Here is a 26,391-nt window from a genome sequence, read left to right as displayed (position 1 = left end):
TATCGGTTTTATTAGTGGCTCTCGGACCTTTGAATGTAAAGGTCACTATTGGCACCTTATGCAGATTGCGTTGCCTTCATGACCAGTCGGCCATCACATTAGCTGCCTTTCTTTGCTTTACATTGAGTATTTGATATGCGAGCTCCGCATTATAATATTCATATTTAAGATTCCTGATGAACTTCAACTCTCAGAGTGCGTTACTGACCCTTGCTGGGGTTTATTTTTCTTCATGTTTGCTCTTGAACGAGCAGTGGAGTCCACATCAACATTTAAAACAGCCTGATTCTCAGTGTTGTTGATAAGGAATGAATGCTTGATTCAGGAAAGCCACGCCCTGCGTTTCTGTGGCACGAAAGTGTGCACACTTTCATTTCGTGCTGTCACGTCACTGTGAAAGTTGCTGAGTAGCTCATAATGAAGAAGCTGCGGCCTGCTTACGGTAACAGCAACGTTTTTATCGGAGTCTATTCTGCTGTCCTCTTCTCTTTTTGGATGCCTGAGAGACATTGTATTTCCTCTCAGAAACAAACCTGTGTGGTTGGACTGCATAACGCTAAGGAAACATTAGTTCACTGTGCACAGCTGCAGGATGGATACCTTAAGGGGAATGTGTACGACAGCTTTCAAAAGCTTTCATTTGTTCTCCTCTGTTTGTTCTCCTTTCGTATGAAGTCAGTGTTGAAAGTTTTCCCTGTGAACACAGACTGTAACGAAGTCTGCCCTCTGGACTTGAAGTTATCACTGCTGGGATTTCCTAAAAAAAAAGTTCAGCTGTTCTGTACACTATAAAGACGAAAGTATCGGGACAGAACTCTTTGTTATTGAATTCAGGTGTGTTATTCAATAAGAAACTGCACAGCAACGTCCCTGCGTTTAGAATACAAAGTCCCCTTTGGTGTAACATTCAGGTGTCCTGATACTTTTATCTTTGTAATGCAGCAGCGAATGGTGGACATTAAAGCCTCTGTACAAAGCACACAGCACCAACACTGATTCTGCTCTAAGGTCATGTCATGGCTCCGTGTGTCAGGGTTGTGAGTCGACTGACTGATTGACTGTCATTTTTTCAAGTAAAACATCTGCTGGTTTGAGCTTCTGAAATGTCAGGGTTTGCTGCTTTTCTTTGATATTCATGACAGCTAATGAAGAGGCTTTGGACATTTTCCCCCCACAGCTTATTGACATTTTACAGTTCTGAAGAGTTAATTGTGCGAACATTTGTCAGACTGATTCTGAGAGGTACAACGTGTTACTGAAAGACGATTCCACTCTTCTGCTTGCAGCTGTCGCTGCTGGTCTGCCCGACCTCCCAGCATTAGGAGCTGCGACGCTGGGAGAGGCGACGCCCACCTGACCCACCACGATGTCCTCCAGTGACGGAGACGTCCGAGGTGAAGGTACAAACCAGGTTGTTGTAGACGAAACTGAAAGTCAGAGGCTGTAGGCTGAGTCTGTGTACACACACCACATAGGCCCGTCAGGAGGATTACCTGTAATCTTAGCTGGCAGGTAGACGCCGAGTCATCAAAGCAGCTTTCGTTTGTTTTGGTGCGGCTGGTGTCTCGGGTCACAGCATCAAGTTAAATGTTCATAGCGTGTTGCATCAAGGCCAGAGTTTTATTTGCTCCACAAAGTGAAAAAGAACTGAGAAGACCTCATCCTTCTTGACAGACAACAGAATGTAAAATGACATTAATCTTTTCCTTCACCCTGTTGGTCCATTAAAAGACCGGCCTTCCCCCGACGGCCTCCTCTGTGAGGGTCAGAGGGATAAAGGCGAACACGAACGGGCTCGTCACACTCGGTTTTATCATGACGTTCAGCTGACTTACAGGACTGAGTTCTGCAGGAGTCCCTTCATGTGTTCACTGTGCCTTTAAGAGTCACGAGACTGTTTGTGCAGTTCACTTGGTACAGATGCCAAAGTGAAGAGTCGGTTAATAAGGCAAACTGACATTACTGGAAGGCATGAAGGGACTGTGAAAACTGTCTCTGAGCGAAGACAGCATTTTATCGCACACGTCGGGAAGGTGAGAACTTCTTTAACTCCTCTCTGTCTGTCTTGCCTCAGGTTCTTTGTTCTCTGACCAGAATCCTTCAGAAATGGATGCGCTCTGTCCTTCTCCTCCTGGACCTTCCAGACCCCAGCGTAACTACGAGAGGATTGGAGAGCCAACGGGAACCTCGTACGTATCACGAAGGTTACCTCAGACGCAGCACTCGGTCGGTCTAAATGGTTTGCTTCCAGTGTAGATGAGATGGTCGTGTTTTTTTCCCCTCCTCCAGTTTTTGTCAGACCCTTATCCACCTGCTGAAGGGGAACATCGGGACGGGGCTGCTGGGTTTGCCTCTGGCTGTTAAGAACGCAGGCCTGGTGGTAAGTACACGGCAGGTTTTATTATCTGACCAGCTCACGTGAAGTCCCATTCTGTTCTTGTCCCGGTCAGACAGTCGCAGCAAAGTCCAAATTGAATCTGATGAAGCATACGGGCAGCTGGCTTTGTGTCAGCTTTATGTTTTGAGGGATACAAAAGGGGGAAGTTAACTGGGATCCTCTTGATTAGATCAGCCATGGTTTTTTGGCTTTTTCATTTTATTGTTCTTTCCCAGGTCCCCGAGCTGTAACCCCCGTTCACCGAGTCATGCTGTGGTCGTGGTGTGTAAACATTCACGTTTTGCACCGCCGTGAAAGCTTGTAGTCAGAGTTAGTGAGACCAAAAGACAAGAAATATTCTCACAGCATTAGAAACTGAAATAAAAGCCGTCACGTTCTTTACAGTCCCAGTCCTGTCTGTTTTCATGGCGTTTGACTCATCATGTTGGTTCTCAGCCACACACAAAGTGGACTAACACGGCAGTCCAGATTCAGTTCCCTTAAAATGAGACCAGCAGTTACTTTGTCAGAGATTCATCTGCCAACTAAGTTCTCATCTCTTTACTGATTAATCGTCTGGTCTATGAAACATCAGAAATGTGATTTACTGGAATAAGAAAAAGAAATGCTGATACACTATATGGACAAAAGTACTGGGACAGCTGACCATCACACCTATAACAGCTTCCACTCTTCTGTGAAGGCTTTCCACAAGAAGCTGGAATAGAAAAGGACCTTCAACAAACTGTTACCACAAAGTTGGGAGCATAGAATTGTCCAAAATGTCTTGGTATGCTGAAGCATTAAGATTTCCCTTCACTGGAAGTCAGGGGCCGAGCCCAAACCCTGACAGACAGACCCGTACCACACCTGGATTCAGTAATAAAGAGTGGTGTCCCAATACGTTTGTCCATATAGTGTAACTCTCGCATGTCATACTTGTTGTTTAATGTGTAGTTTGACTAACCTGAATCATGTGACACTGTGTGCAGCTCGGACCCGTCAGCCTGCTGTGTATGGGCGTCATTGCAATCCACTGTATGAGGGTGCTGGTCAAATGTTCTCACCACCTCAGTGCAAAGTAAGTCCTAACATCTGCATTTCTGTGACGTTAACGTACTCCCAGCAGGCTAAAGAACGAGGCAGCGTTCAGCCGTGGTCGCCAGGCTGCGACCGGCTCCTCCTCACGAAGCAAACCGCAAACCCTGACCCTTTGACTGCTGTCTGCTTGCGGCCGCCTCGTTGTTTTCGGTTCCCGTGCTGGACTCTGTTGAAGGGCGTCTCTCCGCCCTTTCACTCTGTGGACTGAGCAGCATATGGACGCAATGCAGCTGACCTGTGATCAGCTCCACTTGCTCAGTTTTACTGTAACACTCCTGTAAACCTTATCCAAATTTAAACCCTCAGATTATGTAAGTGAATCAGGAACCTTTGCTTATCAGTTTTACAGCTGTTGCGTGTGATAACATGAGCTGATTAACACACCCACTTTAACTGGTGATCAGCTCTCCGTCGGCGTGTCAGGGACGCACATCAGCTTCACCCAAAAGAGGATGAAGTCAGCAGAACGAATGAAGGGCTGGCTTCTACAAAGCCGCACACGACTCTTCATTCAGGCTGACTCGTGCTTTAGCGAGGCTCCTTTCAGCGAGCGAGGGGACATTGGAAATGTAACGCAGGATGAGATGTGTGTGTCTCGGTTTCAGCATCTGTTCCTCAAAAGGAGGATTTTCATCCACGCCGTATCTTTGTTCACAGGATGAACAGGCCGTCTCTGACCTACGGCGAGGCTGTGCAGTACGGGATGGAAAACGTCTCATGGCTGAGGAGACACTCACACTGGGGGAAGTAAGACAGACGTTTTACTTGCTCAGTTTAAAGTTTTGAAAAGGATGTCAGCAGGCTAAAGTGAGCCTCAGCTTTTATTTGAATCATGCGGTTTCACCACAGAGTGCTGAATAATCACCACAGTCTGATATGAGACACACTGGTTTTGAACTGTGTGTCGTGTCTCATCTCGACTCCGCCTCACTCACTCAGCGCTGATGCAAATGCTCACGTTTGATTGGCTGAGTAGTCTCACCTGAGAGGCTTCATAACAAATGCTGCTGTTCTGTGAGCCGCCCAGACGGACAAACCAGAGCCGTAAAGGCTAGAATATCTGCACTGGTTAAAACAGAAATGCTCTGTTGAGATGTAATAATTCTCAGTGATCAGTTATTGATAATACTGATCAAAAAAGCAATACTGTTTGTGTTGAGATCCTCAGCTTGTGTCTGATGTCTGTCTCTCTCTGTGTCCTATTCAGACGAACGGTCAACTTGTTTCTCATCATCACCCAGCTGGGCTTCTGCTGCGTCTACTTTGTCTTTCTCAGTGACAATATTAAGCAGGTCATGTCTCTCTTTCTCTCTCTCTCTCTCTCTCTCACACACACACACACCCACACCCACACACAAATAAATGTGATTGCCACTCTTTCCACTGCACAGACAAAGTATGCAGACACCCCTCTTCATGGGACTGTTTGTCAGGCTTTGGGCTCGGCCCCTGACTTCCAGTGAAGGGAAATCTTAATGCTTCAGCATACCAAGACATTTTGGACAATGCTATGCTCCCAACTTTGTGGCAACAGTTTGTTGAAGGCCCTTTTCTATTCCAGCTTCTTGTGGAAAGCCTTCACAGAAGAGTGGAAGCTGTTATAGCTGCAAAGCTGTCTGTGTGTTTAAATGTCATCAAAGTCCCTGTTGGTGTGATGGTCAGCTGTTCCAATAGTTTTGTCCATATGGTGTATAATAGTCTCATTCTAAGGTAAAACACTGCAATGAGTGTTATGTCAGATTTCTGCTAACAGACCTACAACAGAAGATTCTGTGGTTTAACTGTTGTCTCATAGTTGCCATTGCTTGTCCAGCTGCAAACTAAACAGGATTATGTTTCTGATGACACCGTATATAGACAAAAGTATAGGGACACTTGACCTCACACCAACAGGGACTTTCATTCATGCAGTAGAGCATTTGTGAGGTCACACACTGATGTTGGACCAAAAGACCTGGCTCACAATCTCCGTTCCAGTTCATCCCAAAGGTGTTGGATGGGGTTGAGGTCAGGGCTCTGTGTGGGCCAATCAAGTCCTTCCTGCAAAACAGCCCCATATCCCATCTGAATTCAGTTTTAAAGAGGGGTGTCCCAATACATTTGTCTATATAGTGCAGTGCGATAGATCTGTGTAGTATTGTTTCTCACCACTAGATGTCACAGTCTGTCTGCTCTGGTGGTCTCCTCTCATCAGCTGCAACATGAACCTCCTCAGGAAGAATACTGAGCTCATTTCACTGAAACAACCAGACTTCAGTTTATCGTGTGGTTTATTTCTCCAGCCTGGAGAAACTCACCATGAAAATGTCACTTTCAGGCTCAAATGTGCATACAAACTGACTGATGTCTTTGGTTTTCTCCAGGTGGTCGAAGCAGCCAACGGCACCACCTTCAACTGCCACATAAACTACACCAACCAGACCCAGATTATGGTGCCCAGCTTCGACTCCCGTCTCTACATGCTCTTCTTCCTGCCCGCCTTCGTCCTGCTGGTTTTCACCCCCAACCTGAAGTACTTGGCTCCCCTGTCTCTGCTAGCAAATCTGGTCATGACCGCCAGCCTGGTCCTCATCTACTTCTACTCCCTGGTGGTAAACACCTCAGATCCCTCTCCTCTGGCTTGTGTGATTATAAAAGTATAGTGGACAGAGAAAACAGCGGGATCTGGAAGTGACATGTCTGCTTGCTGCTGCACAAACCAACATCACAGTTTCCATTCTTTTCAGTTTCACTCCCTGTAAATATTTCATTTTTTTGGTTTGCATACTTGAGCACACAGAGTCGTGATGTTTTCTGCTGCTACAGTGATGCTTCTCCTGATCTGTTTCAAATTTAAACACATACTATCGAAAACAAACTTACAAAGAATTTCAGCAGAAACTTCCATCCATCCATTTTCTACACCGCTTATCCGTCAGGGTCGCGGGGGAGCTGGAGCCTATCTCAGCTGACTACGGGCGAGAGGCGGGGTTCACCCTGGACTGGTCGCCAGTCAATCACAGGGCCAACACACAAAGACAGACAACCACACACTGTCACACTCACACCTAGGGGGCAATGTAGAGCAGCCAATTAACCTAATGTGCATGTTTTTGGTATTGTGGGAGGAAGCCGGAGAACCCGGAGAAAACCCACGCAGGCACAGGAAGAACATGCAAACTCCACATAGAAGGGTCCAGACCGGGATTCAAACCTGGAACCCTCTTGCTATGAGGCGACAGTGCTAACCACTGCACCACCGTGCCGCCTTCAGCAGAAACTTGATGAAGAAAAATTGAAATCGGGATTCTGCTCAAATCTGGAGAAGTCAGATTGCCTAGCTTCTTACACACCTGTGCATCATTAGAAGAATAATCAAACCACTTGAGTTCTGTCAGCTGCATTGTGTGCAGGACTATAATTTGTGAATAAGGAGGGAATCAACAGAAACAATCGTCTAATGTGATCTACACTACATGGACAAAAGTATACAGACACACAGTTTTTCAGTTTGGCTCAGCCCCTTACTTCCAGTGAAGGCAAATTTGTTGTTGTTGACACCTTTGGGATGAACTGGAACGGAGATTGTGAGCCAGGCCTTTTGGTCCAACATCAGTGTGTGACCTCACAAATGCTCTACTGCATGAATGGGCACAAATTCCCACAGAAACACTCCAACATGTTGTGGAAAGCCTTCACAGAAGAGTGGAAGCTGTTAGAGCTGCAAAGCTGTCTGAGTGTTTACAATGAGACGTCATTAAAGTCCCTGTTGGTGTGATGGTCAGGTGTCCCAATACTTTTGTCTTTGTTGTAGTGTATTCTGTATTAATCGATCTTCACCCCCCCCCTTTACCCTCTGTGTGTTCGAATCTGACCATGTTGCTGCTGTGCTGATTGGCCTCCAGGGTTGTTATGGATAACCGGGCAACAAATAGTGACAGAGTCTTCAGATTACCTGCTTTCTGCTCACAGAGTGTTTCATCATGCGGCCCTCTGCCTTTAACAGATATATTCCAGCCAGTTTTCTCGAGAAACGGCCTTGCTGGGGAAAAATAGCAAACTGTTGCATCAGAACGCGTACAGAGAATTCAGAGAGATATCAGTGGCCTGTAAGGTGTTTCTGTGGCTGATGAACCACGTGAGAGCTTGTGAAGGCTACAAGCAAAAGACAAGACGGTCACTGATGTCTTTCTTTTTGATTTGGTGCTCTCACTGTCGCAATGTTAGTGCAGTTTCAGTCAGCTTAAGGTTTGGGCTTGTCCTGTTGACCTTCGTTTCAAGAGTATTATAAAACATGGTGACCCAAAGTGGAGCCATAAGGGGGTTTCCCCACAGATGCTGCCTGTAGCTGACTGCTGGTCTGATTTAGAGTCATGGTTTAATAGGACTGCCTTTTATGAAAGGCTCTTTTTATTATCATGCTTATTTCAGAGACCCGGCCACATTAAAGTATTTTTCTACCAGCTCATGCCATTTGCGGGCCTTGACCGACAGATTGGTCCAAGATATCCTCTCAGCACAAGGTGTCGTCACTTCATTTGATTGGAAATTATCCAAACAGAGTGGTTGACGATATGAACACGGTGTGATTAGATGTGGAACTGGATTCTGGTATGCAATGGATTTTAAAATCTGAATCAATCAAATTGAATCAGTGTTTTTTTTTTCCCTCCCACCCAGAACATCACGTATCCCATCAACCTACCGAAAGTCGGCAGGCTTAAAGACTACCCTCTCTTCTTTGGGACGGCCATCTTTGCCTTCGAAGGGATCGGAGTGGTACGTGAGCGAGTCCTGAAGCTGAATGAAGCCGGTGTCAAACACGCCTTTTGCATCAGGTTTTTAACATGAAAACTCTGGACACTTCATAAGAGTGTCATGGTTTCTATTCTAAATCAAAGTTATTTTCTTGTCCAGAGATTTTTTTATGATTTGTTTGGGGAGAGGGTTTACTTGAGACAGATTTGAGAAACTGAAGTTTGTAATAAACTGAATTTCTGTCTTCTGTTGTTTATTCTTGGTGACTTTGTTGAAGTCTGGACTCTTGACTTTTGTGACTGTAACTTGCGAAAAGCCAGCAGGATAAAGTCAAGCTGTTGTTATACAAAACTCCTGTCTTCTTAAAGAAGATTTAGAACATTAAAATGAAAGGTGTCAGGGCATTAAACCAATGATGATTTTTGCAGCTCAAGATGTGATAGTTCAACAACGTGCAGAGCTATCAGTGCTAATCTGAATCGTGGATTTGAAGAATCATCACAACCCTAATACATTTTGACATTGGGTTGGGGAACAAATGGTCCTATGAGCGTTATCTCCATTCAGTCCACATTACCATCCACACAGTATGCATATTACGTAGGCCGAGTAGGCAATCGGCAGAGTTGTATTGGACAAGAGCAGAGTGGGTTAGTTAGGAGCTTTTTCGTCCTCATTGTGGAAAAGGTGACCGACAATCGTATCCGAAAAAAGAACTTCTGAACATGTTGTTCCGTTCGGATAGTTTTGCATTAGCTGCGGGCAGAAGATGATGCTTCATTGGTGTTCAGTTAATACTAGAGCGCTGAGAGAACATTACACTTATCAGTATGGTGAGTGCAGTGTGAGAGAGCCTCGGTCTGTTGCTGAAATGTCAACACAAATTTAGCTGTCATTATGTTCTCTGTAAGCCAGAATCAAGGCATCACAGCCTGAGAGGAAGTGACATTTAAAAATGAGAAAACTCACAGGAACATTGTTAAGACTTTAAGTCTTTGGGCTCTTATCGAATGTCAAAGGAGAGGATGACTCACAGATCGTACATTCGTTATGGTCCATTGTGCTGTTAACAGTCTGTCTGTGTCTTTGTCTCTCCGGGTCGGCAGGTTCTTCCCCTGGAGAACAAGATGCAGAGGCCTCAGAGTTTTGTCCCGGTTCTGTATTTGGGGATGGGCATTGTCACCTTCCTCTACATCAGCCTTGGCACCATAGGATATATGTGCTTTGGAGAGCACATAGGAGGGAGCATCACTCTCAACTTGCCGAACTGCTGGTACGAACGTCTACACAATCACAACAAAACCAGAACAAAAGGCGTTAATGCTTCCCTGCCGATGAATTTAAGCCCATTCTTTCGGTCGGAAAAGGTGCAGACATCTAAAAACTTACCTGCTTCCACTTTAACCTGTCTAATATATAAAATCGGCTGTACCTGTTTTCAAGATAATCTGAAATATTTTGTTCACGCACGTCAACAATAATACAGAGGGAATGAAGATCAGTATTGGTGACAGAGAGTCTTATGAACTTTTTGATAATGCTAATGTGTTGGAAATCTATTCTGTAGAAGAGCAGATGTACAGTATTCATACTAAAGTTTACTGTGTGACTGTGACGCCCACTAGTCGGACGGTCGGTGTGTCAGTGGTCCCTGCGGTCTACATGTTGAAATGGGCGAGACACTGAAGCCCAAATTGCTCCTGATGGCTGTTCCTTCAGTATGAGTGGTCAAGGTGGCAGGTGGCACCTCGCACAGTATCCTCCGCCATCAGCGTAAGAGTGCGTGTGTGTGTGAATGGGTGAATGTTTGAGTGGTCAGTCAGACTGGAAGAGCTCTGGATACGCCGCTCAGCCACAACATGAACTGCTGCCGATGACTCTGTGGCGTGTGCGTTGAGGTTTTGATTACCACCATCCGTCTTCCTCTCTCTGAGGAAAAGTCGAGGCTCATGTACTCGATTTATTCCCTCTGTGAGCTCATTTTGTTTGTTCAGGGATGATAAAAAAAAATACTCTCATTGGATTTGTTTTCTCATTACTTGTTACTGCGGAGACACATGTTTTGAAGTGCCCGCAGTGTCCGGACTGATGCAGCTAATTAGTGGAATAGATTGGCTGTTCAATGGGGTTGAAAACTCAAAGACTATAATTACCAGCATCTCAGTTTTTAAAAAAGGAGCACACGGTCGGCGTTTGTCGCACAAGGACCTGGGTTGATTCGCCTTCTCGTCGTAATGTTTTTTGATGGATCATGAAAATTGAGCTCATGTGTTGTTGCTTTTTTTATTTTCTGAAAGGTTTTTTATTAGTTGCATTTTAGTGCACTAAAAAAATTCAAATGATTCAGGTGTGACTTTGCTGCACAACGTCATTCATTTAGTCTAGTCTGTTTTCTGTTGTTTCATCCCTCACGTTTCTGAAGTCAGTTTACCCTGCTCTCTTGTCTGCTGCTGCAGGACGTACCAGATCGTGAAGCTGCTCTACTGTTTCGGTATTTTCATCACCTTCGCCCTGCAGTTTTACGTTCCGGCTGAGATTCTCATCCCGCCGGCCGTGGCTCGCGTATCCGAGAGGTGGGAGAGAGCCGTCGACCTGCTGCTTCGCACCATCTTGGTCATCTTCACATGTAAGTACAAACCAGTAGGCACAATAATCCTAAGTCCATCCACAGTGAGATGAACCATCACTCTTGAAGCAGTGACAGATGAAGGAGTGACTTTGAAAAAATGTTTTTCCAGAATGATGCTAAGACACCCACATGTGTTACCATGTGCTCAGTGGTTAACCATTGATATCACATCATAGTCTTAATGGGTCACAATCCAAAAAAGGCTGTGGAACTCAACTCAAACCCAATCAAATCACACTAAACCAAAAGAAACCAAAACCTGGCCAACTCAAACCGAACTAATCCTCTTTGCCATTATCCTTGAAGTGTCTCTCTATCTGTCTATGCATTTTAATGACCAGAATCTTGAGAAGCAGTAAAGGAGTCGAGTGTCCACTTCAGTGACCGTACGACTGACCTGTAATTCATCAAAGCGCGTCCTCCAGCACAGACTGCACGTTTGCAGCTAAGCATAATGTGTTGAAGATCATGGGTCATCAGGACTGTACCAAGCACTGTTTTGTTTAGCATTCAAAGCTTTGCTTGCCATTTTTGGATGGAGGGATTGTGAATGAAAAGATGACACTACGACCCCGTCCCCTGTCCCTGTTCTCACTGCTGTTTAGAGAAAGAGAGGCGAAATGAGGCCTTCAGAGCAGCTTTGTCAAAAGCATGGGACAGTGAGATCAATGTCTTATCTTCAGGTATGGAGGAGGGTGGAGGCTCAAATCCTCACCTCCTTGTGTTTTCTGAACAGATGCGTGCAGGCCTGGATATCAGATCAGTAGTGTGGTGGTGTGTTGTCAGCAGCCCACTGAGCCTTTTATCATTGGCTGTAGAATGCAGTATTTCCCTTTATTTCCCATTGAATGTTGCTTGGAGTTCAACTATTGTGTCCTGCATTTTCTTTAATTTTAATTTTCTTCTTATGAAAAGCGAGATCATGTCGCCTCTAAATGCGTCTTATGAATCAGTGTGAGAAGATAAGTCACTGGCTATACAGTTCTAATCACGCTGCTGTAATTGGATTGATATGGGAGTCCTTTTCCTAACAAGAAACGTCCAGCCTCATTGCCATTCCCTCCTCGCTGAACGTCACATGGAATGAAACCTCAAGTCACGGCAGACTTATTCAGTTAAGAGAACCACAACACTTTCTCCCCCCCCCTAGGATTTTCATTTTCTTTATTAGCTGGAGCCTGTGGAGAATTATGCAGATGACATTTGCCACGCTGTACAGGTTTCTGCACATGCATGTTGATCAGCTAATAAAAGGGAATACATGCATACATGTGCCCCTTCATGTCTGCAGGCCATTTGCGTGGCAGCTTGTGCTTTCACAGTGTGCACTGTGAATGTGGAGAAGGCGCAGCAACAAGCAAAGACTCACCTCCACTGGGATCCCACTGATGCATGCCTGAAGGAGGCGAGGGACGAGGCGGACTGGAGGAGCATTCGTGTTCCTCCTATGTGCACATCTGCGAATAGGAGGTAGTTTTTGGTTTTGAATCGGAATACAAGATGAGATTGCAGCAACGCCTCCTCCTCGTCTGTGTATGCAAAGAGTATATCTCGAAGCAAATTCCTCAGAGTCTCAGCCTTTGAATGGCGAACAGTTGTCGGTTCTTAGCTGTCCATAGGGAGAAGCTTTTGTCTTTGTTACACTGCTGCTGCTGTGTTTTAGCGATGTGAGTTTGCCTCTCCTGGTTTGCGTGGCGACGTTATCGGAGAGGCCAAGAGTGTACAAATAAACGCTGAGACAGAGGACGTGCATCACTCAGGGAGTTTTTATCTTTGTCTGAATGTGGCAAAGAAATAAAACTATACATTAAATTTAAGAAGGAACGGCACCACATGGTGCAACAGAAGAACAGAAGAGTCTTTCCTCACTGAAGTTGTTATCTTTGAAAAGATTGAAAATACAAAGTCAATACAAGATGAGAATGTGTCAGTCTTCAGTGTGAGGAGGAATGTCAAGTGTCATTGGTGCTGGAGCTGATAAATATGCTATATAGACAAAAGTATTGGGACGACAGGGACTTTAATGATGTCTCATTGTAAACACACAGACAGCTTTGCAGCTCTAACAGCTTCCACTCTTCTGTGAAGGCTTTCCACAACATGTTGGAGTGTTTCTGTGGGAATTTGTGCCCATTCATGCAGTAGTGGGCAGTTGTGGATCAGCGGTTAGGGTGTCGGACCCGTAACCGGTGGATCGCTGGTTCGATTCCCCGTACCGGTGTCCATGGCTGAGGTAGTTGAGCAAGGTACCTAACCCCCACTGCCTCGGGTTTGCTGTGTGTGTGTGCACGTCACTTGGGTGGGTTAAATGCAGAGCACGAATTTCGTTGGAGTGAGTTCCCTCCAATGACAAAATATGTCAAAATATGTCGCTTAGAGCATTTGTGAGGTCACACACTGATGTTGGACCAAAAGGCCTGGCTCACAATCTCCGTTCCAGTTCATCCCAAAGGTGTTGGATGGGGTTGAGGTCAGGACTCTGTGTGGGCCAGTCAAGTTCTTCCTGCAAAACAGCCCCATATCCCACCTGAATTCAGTTTTAGAGAGGGGTGTCCCAATACTTTTGACATGAATCAACTTTTTCGACCACTAGGTGGCAGACCATCACCATCGAAACCTAAAGGTCTCCCACATTTGACATATTATCAGCTCATAAAGTTGACAGGGCCAACATGCTGGCAGACAGTTGTCTGTTTACACACCCATCAGACATTAAACAACGTTAGCATTCAAACTGTAAGTCCAGTCTTCACTCTACTTCTCTTCTGAGGAAAATATCTGCCTCTTCAGCCTGCCTTTGTCTGCTGTGTGGTAATGGGCTAATGAGTGTGCTAAGACCGAACCTAAACTTAGCTTGAAAAATCCCAGAACAACAAGCTGAACGACACTAAAACACAATATTTTTATATGTACTACTTATATGTACTTGTTGTTCATATAGGAATTTAGGGGGGCAGCCGTAGCCTAGAGAAGTTGGAGAAACGGCTTGTGATCGGAAGGTCGCCGGTTCGATTCCCCCACCGGACGGGCAGGAAATATTTGAGTGTGGTGGAATGATAATGTCCCCACCCCCCAGTAGCCGGCTGATGTGCCCTTGAGCAAGGCACTTGACCCCCAATATATGCTCCCCGGGCACTTGATGCAGCCCACTGCTCCTGTGTGTTTCACTGCATGAGGCATGTGTGTGTGTTTCAATCAGTGATGGGTTAAATGCAGAGAAGTAATTTCCCAGCTTGGGATTAATAAAGTAACTTAAAATTAAAATTAAACTACATTAAATGTTGGTTAATGCAGCTTTAAGTCAACCTCAGTGTTCAGAGATGTCACGGCGGTTCAGCGTTGTTGCTGACGCGGCGGACTGAACTCCAATGCAGAATCTCAAAATGGCAGGCAGGCGGTGGTCCAAAATAATATTCTTTTATTTATAACAAACATCTCAAAACAGGCACACACTTACTGTGGCGAAGGATTAACAAAAAACTACAAAAGGTTGTGGCAAAATCATGGCAAAACGAGACAAGAAAAATCCTGGCTTGGACACATGAAGACAAACACACGACCTGACAAAGAGTGACGGGGAAGACGAGGACTAAATAGACAACATAACAAGAGACAGGTGAAACACATTAAGGGAGGAGAAAGCAATCAGGATAAACAAGGGAAACACGACCAGTAGAACCGGCCATAAAAAATTGAGTCCTGAGGTGTTGATTCTCGGTTGTCTTCCAGTTCCAGTATCAACGCTTTGACATTAGAGTCGTTAGATCTGACCCTGCTTTGCTGATATAAACATTTGATTTGCCTTCATGTTGAAATGTGCTCCGCTTTGCCAATAAATCCCCTCCCCGTCGACCCTCAGGTCCAAAGTGAGGACACAGACGAATGAGTTGGTAGCAACACATAGACTGAGCTGATTTTCAACACCGTTAGATGGTATTAGAAGTAATACTCACGTATAAACATATAAACAAAAGTGTTTTTCCTGCCTTTGTGCCAGCTTTAGCGGATGCACTGGTCGTTTCATTATCAGAAGTGTCTGAGTCACTTTGCCACAGGCTTGAACTGAGCGGCTAGCGTGTGTTGTTTGGCTGTTGATGGGAACAAGATAGGACGTGGGAATGTCATGTGAGGCTCCTCCTCCTCCTCTTCTTCTCTGTATTTTTTTCCGAAGGTGGCGTGCCACTGGGAGTGCTGCATGCTGCTGGACTGTAGTGCTGTCAGATTTTTATCCTTTCAGAAACATGATGTGTGCACACATTCACCTTTTCGTCTTGTGGGATGACTCACCTCTGGTGTTTGGCCTTTGCTTTCCGTGCCTGCTTCAGTTCATCTGAATTACCTTGTGTCTGTTAGTAGCAGTGACACTCAAAGATCGGATGCCAGGTGAGGTGATGAACTGGCTTTAGGTCTAAAGGTCTGTTTTCGAAAGCACTGCAGTAAAAACCATGAAGCTTATGTTGTGCACTAGTAGGAGCAATTTGGTTATTGGCAAAAGAGTCAATGATTATGAGAAATAATCATTAAAGCAAAAATCAGTGTATGCTTTATACACATAAAAATCGGGGCACCACCCTGTCACCAGGGACCAATAGCCAAATTAATTAATAGGTAAATAACAGTCTCTTAAAATTATGAAGGATGATTCCGAGTGCTGACTGTCATGAATTCAGCTGTTATTACAAGTACATACCAATAACCACAGACAACGACAGGTTAAACTATAACAGGATTTATTAACCAGCAACAACCATCCATAGATTCACTTTCACTAGAATCACTTTGTAATACTTGTTACCTAGATCCCAACACTTATGACACAATTATCTTAAAATATAATAAAAACACTTTCTAAAACCTGAGAAGACAGCGCAGGAAATAAAAATTAAATTCAAATAAACTGAAAGCAACAGCTCACTACATGGACAAAAGTATGTGAACCTTTTGTCCATGGACATTAACATGCTGTTATGACGGGCTCCACTGACCTTCCACCCATCCAATGCCTGGCATTAGATGGGTACAGCACTGTCAGCTGATAAGCTGTGGCTTGCTCCAGTTCAACGTAAAGACAGCCCAGTGCGGTCCGGAGCTGGCTTTGTGCAGTACTTTAGTCTATATAGTGTAGCAGAGGTGAAGCCGTACAGACAGCTAACTGTCACGGAAAAAAGATGAAAGAAAGATGATGAAAGTGACATATTTTGTCATTGGAGGAAAAAAGCAGCCATGCCCTTCATTATGCATACCTTTAAGCCTTCATGTACTTTAATGAGTGAGTTATATAAAAATTCAGCCCCGTACGGGTTTGTCATGAACACTAACATTAGCTGTTCTTTGTGCCAGGCTGTAAACATTTTTATCTCTGCTGTAAAGTAGGAAATTTGAAGTCTTCTTGAGTCTTAGTCGATATCACAGCACACCTTGTAAGATGTGGTAACAGTTCCTGAGTGCAGGAGTCTCACCTGAACACCTGCAAGTGACAGGAAGCACAGTCGGCCCCAAAAGGTCGCGTTGCAAAAACAAGTCTGAGCACACAGTGTTTGAATGTGCAAGTCACGTTTTTAAAGCAGCCTCGTTTCTGAATGACAGCCTCTGTCCCCAAACATCCAAACCACATCTCACTTAGTTTGGCAGCCGAGCTAAAAGAAGCACAGCCAGAACAGCCGGACTGTGAGCAGACGGGTCAGCCTGAGGATTTCTGTCTTTAGCATGGACCTCCTGCCGGGTGGGGAAGGTCAGCCTCGCCCTCCAACTCCATCTTTCCTCAGTTCCACTCCTCCTCCTCCTCCTCAGCCTTCTTTCTGTTGTCAACCTTCTCTCTCTCATAGTTTTTGGCGTTTTGTTTTCTCACTCTCGGTGTCTGCATCAGGGCTTGCAACACTTTCAGGCCTGTGACTTAAATTTTAGATCCCCAAAAACGATAATGACACCAGCAGGCAGAGAGACAACTCAACAAAGTATGCTATGTGGACAAAAGCATTGGGACACCACTCTTTGTTATTGAATCCAGGTGTGGTATGGGTCTGTTTCTCAGGGTTTGGGCTCGGCCCCTGACTTCCAGTGAAGGGAAATCTTAATGCTTCAGCATACCAAGACATTTTGGACAATGCTGTGCTTCCAACTTTGAGACTGTGAGCCAGGCCTTTTGGTCCAACATCAGTGTGTGACCTCATAAATGCTCTACTGCATGAATGGGCACAAATCCCCACAGAAACACTCCAACATGTTGTGGAAAGCCTTCGGGTTTTGGAGGTTTGCAGCAGGAGTTAACTGTTTAGCGTCTGCATCTTTACACTCATCAGAGTCAGCAGAATATCAAACAGGACAACAGGTCCACTGTGCCCTGAAGTATCAGACACCTCTGGACAGCCTGTATGTCCTCATACCAGGACAAGTTATGTTGTAGAGCAGGACATGCAGATTGACAAAACTGCTGTTGCTAAATCTTTTCTTGCACTCTCGGAGCCCCTCGGAAAAGCTGGAGTAGCAGCTGATGGCTCTTAAATGGGTCAGAGTGATGTCCAGCCAGTAAAGGACGGTCTCAGTCTCGCTTATCCTCAGCCTTGTTTGGTGAGGACAAAGTTAAGTGTCCACTAGAAGTGTTTTGTCTATTTCTTAATGACAGCATTCCCATATGTTTGTTGTCCAATCAAAGAGTCTTTTGACTTTTAGCAGTTGAACTTCTTCAAGTGAAAAGCACGTCGAAGGCCCTTTGGCTGGGTGTCCACTCTGCTGGCACAGCCTTCAGGGGTTCGTCATGGCAGGTTCCCACTCGCACAGAGGAAAAATGAGATCTGCTGGCAGCCCTGATGGGCAGATCGCCATGACGCATGTTGTGTTTCGCAGAGGATGAACCATGTCTTTTGACTTCCTGTAGGTATCACACATTGAAATGTTATATTTCCAACAAATGGCGTGGCAGGAAAGTGAAAGGTCGGCATTTTGTTGTTGTACAAAGCACCACAGAAAATAATTGGCAGCTCATGGAGGGCTGCCAGAATATCCATTTTGCAATGTGTATCAAAAGGTGCATTTGTCCCTTGTTTTTAGACCCTTTGTTTTATCTTTGTATGTGGTTTTGAGCTTGATGTTTGTGATTGCTGGCACCCTTTCTACTGCTACCTCGGTGTGTCTGTCAGAAGTACATTTTCTATGGCGTCAATGATTTTAGTTTATTTCCATCCTTGTAGCTTGGCTGTTGTGTGACAGGAGAACATATTCTTCCTCTTAACTTAGCTTTAATTTCCCATTTTCAGACTTAAAGCAGAAATTTCGAGCTGTTTTCACTCCCGTCTCTTCTTTGGGACCACCACTGGCTGCTCATGAATGTGACCGGTTTGTTCTCATTCTCTGATATGAACTTTTCCATCTCATCCTGGAAACATGATTGCTCCCCCTGTGGCCCGCTGTCGATGTGTGTGAGTTGTCAGAAGTGATTGATATGGATTTATTCATGAAACTAGACTAAATGAACATGAAGCATCTTCATTATTTATCATACTGTCCCTGGCAGCCATATAATTTACAGCAATCATTTTCTACAATTGCTACCTCTGCCACAGAAAGTAAACATTTTTTGTAATTCCACCCTGAAAGCATCATGCATGTGCACATGACAAATTGCACTCGCTCTGTTGACGAAGAAGAAGAATCACTTTATTGACAGTATATATATTTTTACACACACACACTGAATTGGTCTTCTGCATTTGACCCATCCTTAGTTGAACACACACATGCAACACCTGGCAAATTACATGCAGTGAAACACACACAGGAGCAGTGGGCAGCATCAAGCCCCCGGGGAGCATATTGGGGGTGAAGTGCCTTGCTCAAGGGCACATCAGCCGGCTAATGAGGGGGTGGGGCATGTTTCGCATTAATCACTCCACCACACCCCAATTTTTCCTGGGTGTGGGGGAATCGAACCGGTGACCCTCCGATCACAAGCCGCTTCTCCAACCTCTAGGCCACGGCTGCTCACACGGGAATTCCAGGCAGCTGTTCAAGGCTGAAAGCCTCTTGTTTAAGATCAACAATAAGAGGTGTGTTTTCACACTGCGGTGCTCCACAGGCTTCACGGCCGGTTTAAATGCTGTGTCCTTGTTTATCTTGGTATTTCATTTGAGCTTCGTGTTTCACGCAGTGACTCTACATTCATGCTCTCATCTGGCATCTCTACACTGACTTGTGACTGTGTGATGTGGACTTCTGCTGTTTCAGCCCAGCAGTCCGGTTCAGTCCGCTTTAGTTCATTTTGTCACATATTAGAGTTAAACCATCGAGCTGTTTTGTGTTTTCACCACAGACCTGGGTGGTGGTTGTTTTCTTTTCCAGTTGACAGATGAGTCTCTTCTTGGTTGACATTGAATGGTTGGTGTTCGTTCTGGTCCAAATGTGGTTGTTGATTTCAGCACGGAGACAAACTTTGTCTGTGAAAAGACTGCTCAAGCTGTCCCCAACACTGTTGTCAATTAGAATGGGGAAAAAATGTGCAATGAAGTGAACTGAATCGGACTTCTTCGTGGACACGCAGCTTTGGTGATCATCGGCTTTTTGTGCAGCTTGAAGTTCATATTAATGTTGTTCAGAAAAGCATTTTACTACTCATCGGTGATTTCTTTTTTAAATGCCTCTGAGGACCTCTGACTGTCTAGATTCAGTCAACCTTTTCATGTTGGTTTTCCCACTTTAAAGCCACCTGGCTGACACGGACATGAAGAGCTTGTTTGTGTTGGTCAGTCAACATCCAATTGGAAAGTGCCGTAAGATAACTTTTGTTGTGATTTGCGCTATTTAAATGAAATGAATTGAATTGAATCACAAACAAAGATATGTGATCTTGAAGGGCACAGGAAAAGTCTGAAACCTCGGACTGGAGCCATGAGGTCACCTCCAGTACTCAAAGAGAACAAGGCTTGTTAGTATACAGCAGATTGTAACAGGATCAAACTGTATTCAGACACGTTTACATTCATCATTTCTCTCAGATCATCTTTAGTGTCTGGTGCATTCAGAATGCAGACACGTGTGTTTTACTTGGCTATAATTATAGAGGGTAGGTTGAAAGAAAGTTTCAAATACCCAGAATGGGTTGGTGATATGCTTTTGGTCAGATCAGACAACTCAGGACTGCCAGACATCAACAAGAGTGACTTATGGCCAGTTTTGGCCTTTTGCAGGGCAGTTTAACAGGAGGGTAAGAGCCTGGACTCTTGATCTGAAGCAGCCCACGAGCAGAACTACTGAAGAGGCCACTTTGGAAGAGTCGGGGGATACTCACCCTGAGCAGCGCTGTGAGAAATCGTGACTTTTCAGCTCTGGTTGGCAGTGGCTCAGATGGTTTTCTATAGGACAGCATGTGAGAAGGTGTTGTTTACCTTGATGACATGTCTGAGCTGTTGAGCCTGCAGTCTACAGCTCTTCATCTAACGAGAGCTGTTTGTGCTGTTGGAATCACAACATAACAATACATTCCCAGCCACACACACTGGACACACACCACCAGCTCGAGAGCAGCATAGCAATAATCTCCAACAAAGCACTTGGATTGTTTAGATGAACGTGTTATCTGTCCTGTGTGTGACTCAGTGTTGCTACCATCTAAGAGATTATTCCCGGTTACACAGAAATTAAATCAGCATCGCAGTCCAAAGTGACTGCAGTCCCTCCAGCAGACTGTCACCTTATGATCAAATGAATCTTCACACTTGCTTATGGGCTTGACTTGTAATGACGCTTTCTGTTATCCTGTATTTTCATCTTTTGACCACAAGGCACCTTAAATTGAACTGGTAATTATCCTGAGTGTACGTTTGGTTTCCACTTGGCCAAAGGTTTTCACTGCTCACACAGTGTATCTCATGGGCTAAAGTGGTCTATTTCATTTCCTGAGAAATTACTGGATGATGTGGAGGGAATAGTTTAGCAAAGACGCCCCCCAACAAAAGCAAGTAATTTCAAGGAAATGTTGACTTTTCTGCGAGACCCCCCCTCCTACATGTAGCCGCTGTTCAGGCCCATGCATAACGTTCTCAGTCAAGTCAAATTAGTTTGACTTTTGCCATAATCATTCATATTGGCTTTAGGTTTATCGAAAGGCCTGCTCTGAAAATCGTCACTTCACTTTCCAAAAAAGTCCTCCTGTCTAGAAACAGGAATAGGAATATTATATATCAGGAAAGCCTGATGGGACACATGACCTCATATAAACACAGTAAACACAGCACAGTTTGTTAAAGAACCCGTCTTGACAGGAAAAAGGCTACGGCTTGTGATTGGTCAATTAATGACATTAATATGAAGGACGCTTCTTTATTTCGCTCGCTCATGTCTTTCCTTTTTGCATTTTAGCTTTTTGGAGTTTCAGCCCAGCATTAATGTAGCTGCTGCTGCTGGCTGCGTGCTGTGCAGACATACTTTTGACTAATTAATATTAACATATGCGAGCCTTGACTGTTTCCTCGCTGACGGTCCTGAGATTCTGTCAGGAGGCAGAGCTCCCTCCCATCTTTAATCAGCCAACTCTGGCTGTGCCACATGAAAGTCGACTCCCGAGCTGGAGGCGGTCGAGTCCCGAGGCTGCACCCTGCTTGGTGATAGCTGATGGCGAGATGAAGAAATGAGTCCGGGGCCCCGTACATCCAGGTTGACGCTCCACACTAATCTTTGGCTGAACCACAGAGGGTCCCCTGCTGCCGACTACTTCCCTGTGTTTGTCTGGAGGTACCTGACTGCACCTGTCCCTCGCAGTGGATTTAAAAGCTGTGGGCTCAGTTCAGAAACTGCCCACTGACGGTCCAATGGCAGCCGGACCCCAGCGTCCCTCCAACCCTCTCAGTCTGTGCTGATTTTCTTTTTCTGGTTGCTTATTTGAAGTTGCTTGGCCTGCCAGTGTGTCTGTTGATGCTGCTGGGTGTACAGATAAAAGTCTCATAGTTTTTAGCTGCCACAAAGACTGAGACTTTGTTAATGAAAGGCCTGCATTTGGGTTTGGGAATTTCAGGAGTCAAATATAATTTGAGTAGAAAAAATATTATATATATATGTATATACCTATATATATAATATTTTTTAACCATTAGACTTTAATAAACTTTAATACACTTTCTGTATTTTCTGGTTCAGGTGTGTTGTTATTTATTTTTTATTAATTAATTATTTATTTGCCCATTGTAACTATTTTATGTTATTAAAGCAAGTTTCTGCGACCATTGAAAGAAAAATTAGTTGCCAGCAATTTTGATAATTGATTAATTGTTTCAGTCAAACATTTGCTTCTTCCATCTTCCTAAATGTCAGAATCTACTGCTTTTCTTCATAATTTCTGGCAATAATTCAATTAATCTTGAAGATAATCAGTTCTGAAGTAATTGTTAGCTGCAGCCCTACTCGCTGCAGACGCCATGCCGTGCTAAGGTTCACCTTGTCTTAATCAAACAGCCTTTCCTTTTCCCAACATCATAAAACGTCCATCGTCACGTCTTCTCCTCCTCTAACGTCTTTGTCGTCCTCTGAAGGCCTGCAGAGTGCTCTCCCACAAGTCGAGGCCCCCGCAGGCTGCCTTTGTTGCCATGAGATTGATGGTTGTATGACCAAATTAGTGTGCTTGGATTGTTCCCTCTGCAGCCCTTTGAAGCTGCCTGATGATCCACATTGCGCCTCTGTCTCGGAGGACGCCGGCCAAGCTTTTAGCTAAAGCCTTTCGGTTTATCTGCCACGAAAGCTCAGCACATTCTCAAAGTCTTCCCTGCCTCTCGCCGTCCTCCTTCACAGTACTCTCTGCCTCGTTTGAAGAGAATCCTTCAGGGCCTTTTCCCCAAGAAGTGACAGGCTTACTTGCCCGGGAGTGTGTGGCGGCGAGGTGCTTTCGCCCCAACTCGTCACTTGGAAGCTCGACTTTGCCACCACCCTGCAGGTTAATTTGACAGGCTTTGTGAACACGCAGCAGTGCGCAATTGATTAACATTTAAAGAGTCTTTTATCAGCTGCTGGTAATGGCAGTCCAACATGCAGAGACACTCTTGTCCTCTCCGCTCACAGAGCAGAAGATGTTGATGGACGGAGCGGGAGATGAAGTGTGTGTTCGTGTCTTTTCAGGTGTCTCCATGTGTTTAATGATATCAAGGTGTGAGATTCCCCTCTGAGTCAGAGCTTGTTTTTGTCCAAACTTGACTGCCCGTTGCTGTTTATGTCCATCTCCATGGCAACAAGCGTGGTGACTCAGGTTTCCCGGTGACCGCAGCGACTCGGCGGCTGGGCTCGCAGACACGTGAAAAACGGGCGCCACGTTCACGGCTTTGCACAGCAGGCGTCTCTGTCCTCTTCTTCCTGTTGTCATCCTTCTGACCTCATCCATCTCTGTTAGCCAGCTTCCCTCGTCCTCCCTCGATTCCCAGGTGTGCTTCGCTTCAGTTCTCATCCATCCCTCTTTTCTTTCTCTGTCGCTTTTCTTTTGCTCCTGATTGTTCTCGTGTGACCAGGTACGATCCAAGATCTCTGCCACAGGGGTATTAAATCTCCCTCACCAAAACCCACAGTAAACAGGCTGAAGGTCAGAATTTTTTGGCCTGTTATTTATTTTTTTTTAACTCCTTTTTTTTTCTTGAATGCAGACCAGAAGCAGTGATGATTCTGTCAGTCATTATAACACAAAGTGCTGAGAACAGAGGCAGGAGCACCGGCTTCAGAATCTCTTCAGGACCTACGTTCGTATGAGTGAAAGTACAGTTAGACTCTGAAGGGCTTCTTAAACAGCCTGAATCCAGCAATGAGATTTGTGTGCACAGAAGAGCTCCAAAGCTGGAACATCTGGTGGTTGGCTGCTGTACAGATCAGAAATTATTTGATAATTTGTTGTTTGATGATATTAAAAGGGTCTAAAAAGTCAGCGTTCAATTCTGTTCAATCGTGTCAGAATATTTTTTTTTTTTTTGGTTTGACTTTGTACACTGGGTGGAAGTGGAGACGCATTGAGTGAAGTGTCATATTTTGTGACATATTTTGTCATTGGAGGGAACTCACTCCAACGAAATTCGTGCTCTGCATTTAACCCACCCAAGTGACGTGCACACACACAGCAAACCCGGGGCAGTGGGGGTTAGGTACCTTGCTCAAGGGTACCTCAGCCATGGACACCGGGACGGGGAATCGAACCAGCGATCCACCGGTTACGGGTCCGACACCCTAACCGCTGATCCACGACTGCCCCTCCAAAGAGAGCTGTTCCCGCCCGGTTGCTAATGGCTAATGGCAACTAAAGTCTCACACATGTGAGACCTTTGGATAGCAAACTGAATTTGTTAACCTTCTTCTCATCACAAAGCTCTCCCTCTCATTCTGTCACCCTGTGTGTCCTCCAGGTGCTCTCGCCATCCTGATACCGGAGCTGGACCTCGTCATCTCATTGGTCGGCTCAGTCAGCAGCAGTTTCCTGGCGCTGATCTTTCCTCCCATCCTCCAGATTTTAACGTTTCACAGAGAGGGCGTGTCGCCGCCGGTGGCCATCAAGAACATCGGTATTAGTTTGATTGGGTTGGTGGGGTTCGTCACGGGAACCTACATCGCCATTGAGCAAATCATCGCCCGGAACGGACAGAAGCATGAAGAGGCGTTCTCCTCCTACATGATCCAGTGAAGAAGTGAAATGACTGTCGGTTTGGTGAAAGTTAACAAACCCAGACCATTTAGAAACCATTTTAGGGCACATTTTTAGTCTCCTTTGATTTGCTGCTGTTAGACATTTTAAGATGAACCTGTCAGAGGCTGTAAGGACTCGTGGTGTCTCTGCTGCACTACGGTGTCCTGTTGTGTCGGATATACGCGACTTAAGTCCAGCAGTGCAGGGCGGTCTGGTGACAGCATCGTTATGATAGAAGCTAAATCATTCCTGGAAGTAGGAAATCAAAAGTTTTTAAAGTTTGTAGGTAATTTATTTCTTTGACTGCCTGAATATATTGATGTGTTGTTTCAGTCAAAACCTCAAACTACCTCACAATCTGGTATCAATTTGGTCTTGGGAAACTTTTTTAAAGGCGTGTCAGCCTGAACGGTTTCCCGCTTTGAGATTTCTGAGATTGACAACCTCGTTTAGAGAAAAAGGAAGAAAACAGTGTTTGTTGCACTTTGATTTATGCCTTATTCAACGAAACAGCGCACTACTTTGACATTGGTAACGCATCACACAAACTTGGAATGGAATAATTATAACTTTAAATTACTGTTACAACAGACAAAACATTTTTATAACTAAACGGTTGGGTATCTAATTTTTTTTAGCGTGTACTGAATTGGAACCAGTTCCACATTAATACGAACCAGAGATTGTTTAGGATTTGTGCTCTTCAGTTTCTCTTCCGGACCCGCTGGCCCTCGTGACAAGGTACAGGTGTCATGACATGGTGAGAAGTTTGGCCAAGCTGTTGTTCCTGCATAATGTCTGAACTCGTTTACTGACCGCCAGCAAACACTGAAGCTGATCCAAACAACGTCAGCGTTGGGCTGCTGGATGTTTTGTGATTTTCACACTGACTTCCCACTCAACTTTTCTTTGGTTAGTTTCACAAAGGGAGCAAAACAGGGTTTGTAACTCTGTAAGAACACCTGGTTCAAATCAAAATGTGTGTGAGACGATGACGAATGATTAGATTTTAAGGTACGCTGTGTTTTAAAGGTGGTTCGGTTTGGGACTGAAGAGCACATTGAGAATCAATGGGCTTAATCCGATACTCAACCCTAAGGCAAAACCTGTCAGATTTGTTCTCTGTTTGTATCAGAGCGCTTTTCTTTAACACCTTTTCTCTTAAACTTTTTTTAATGTGTTTTTATGTTTTAATGTGTTTACTAAATTAATGGGTAATGGTATTTTTGAATAGTTTTTTTTTTATTCAGCAGCATGCATTTATAAGACTTAGAGCTAACCTTCACTGTGTCATTTTGGTTTAATTACAGAGCGACTCTGCATGTAATATAACGTTATGTGTGTTGTAATATAAAAGACAAGCTGTAGGTATCATCTTTGTAAAATAAATCCCGTCTGTTAGGAGCAGATGAGCGTGACACTCGTACTGCAAGTCATGCTGAAGCTCGTGTGCTGTCGTATGTCTTCAGCGTTAGAAAGAAGGCGTTTGGATTCAGTAAAGACGAATCTCTGAGCTTCACGTCTGGAGACTTCAGTTGCTTTTGTGTAGAAGCCCTTTTGTTGCACATGTAAATGCAGAAATGTCTAATCGATTTAAATAACAGTCTGTATGAGATTTTCCTACTGGACACTTTAAGAGATTATCAAGGTGATGATGATGATGTGCAAAGAAGACTAACGCTCATTTATGGCCACAGCCACTGATGACTGAATTTGTCACTTAATCAGCTCTTAATTATTTGAACTGTTAGCTCAGGCGTCCTCCTGTTGAACTATCGCTGTAGCCACAGTTTGATCCTCTCATCGGACAGGCTGGGACCTACAAATGTTTGACATTTTTATCTGGTTATTTACTGTCATGTTAACAGTCTTTTCTTTATTTCCTACTCAGAAATAAACAACTCGAAACTG

At 44.7% G+C, this 26,391-nt stretch overlaps 1 protein-coding gene across 4 annotated transcripts in view; it reads left to right on the top strand.

The window, feature by feature from the left end:
• The window catches only part of slc36a1 (solute carrier family 36 member 1), a 27,795-nt gene extending 1,404 nt beyond the window's left edge, over positions 1-26,391 (top strand). For 2 of the 4 annotated variants that reach the window (XM_046406836.1, XM_046406835.1), the window contains exons 2-12: positions 1,287-1,394; positions 2,075-2,189; positions 2,290-2,380; positions 3,370-3,458; positions 4,136-4,225; positions 4,686-4,770; positions 5,842-6,069; positions 8,138-8,236; positions 9,322-9,488; positions 10,672-10,841; positions 24,203-26,391. In XM_046406836.1, the coding sequence (XP_046262792.1) occupies positions 1,367-1,394; positions 2,075-2,189; positions 2,290-2,380; positions 3,370-3,458; positions 4,136-4,225; positions 4,686-4,770; positions 5,842-6,069; positions 8,138-8,236; positions 9,322-9,488; positions 10,672-10,841; positions 24,203-24,477 (1,437 nt within the window). In that variant the 5' untranslated portion in view covers positions 1,287-1,366 and the 3' untranslated portion in view covers positions 24,478-26,391. Of the gene's footprint in view, positions 1-1,286; positions 1,401-2,074; positions 2,190-2,289; positions 2,381-3,369; positions 3,459-4,135; positions 4,226-4,685; positions 4,771-5,841; positions 6,070-8,137; positions 8,237-9,321; positions 9,489-10,671; positions 10,842-24,202 lie in introns of all 4 variants that reach the window. The other 2 variants (XM_046406834.1, XM_046406833.1) reach the window with 1 other exon arrangement.

This window comes from Scatophagus argus, chromosome 12, assembly GCF_020382885.2.
Source record: "Scatophagus argus isolate fScaArg1 chromosome 12, fScaArg1.pri, whole genome shotgun sequence".
In the NCBI taxonomy this organism is placed as follows: Eukaryota; Metazoa; Chordata; class Actinopteri; family Scatophagidae; genus Scatophagus; species Scatophagus argus.
This window is presented reverse-complemented; position numbering and strand designations above follow the sequence as displayed.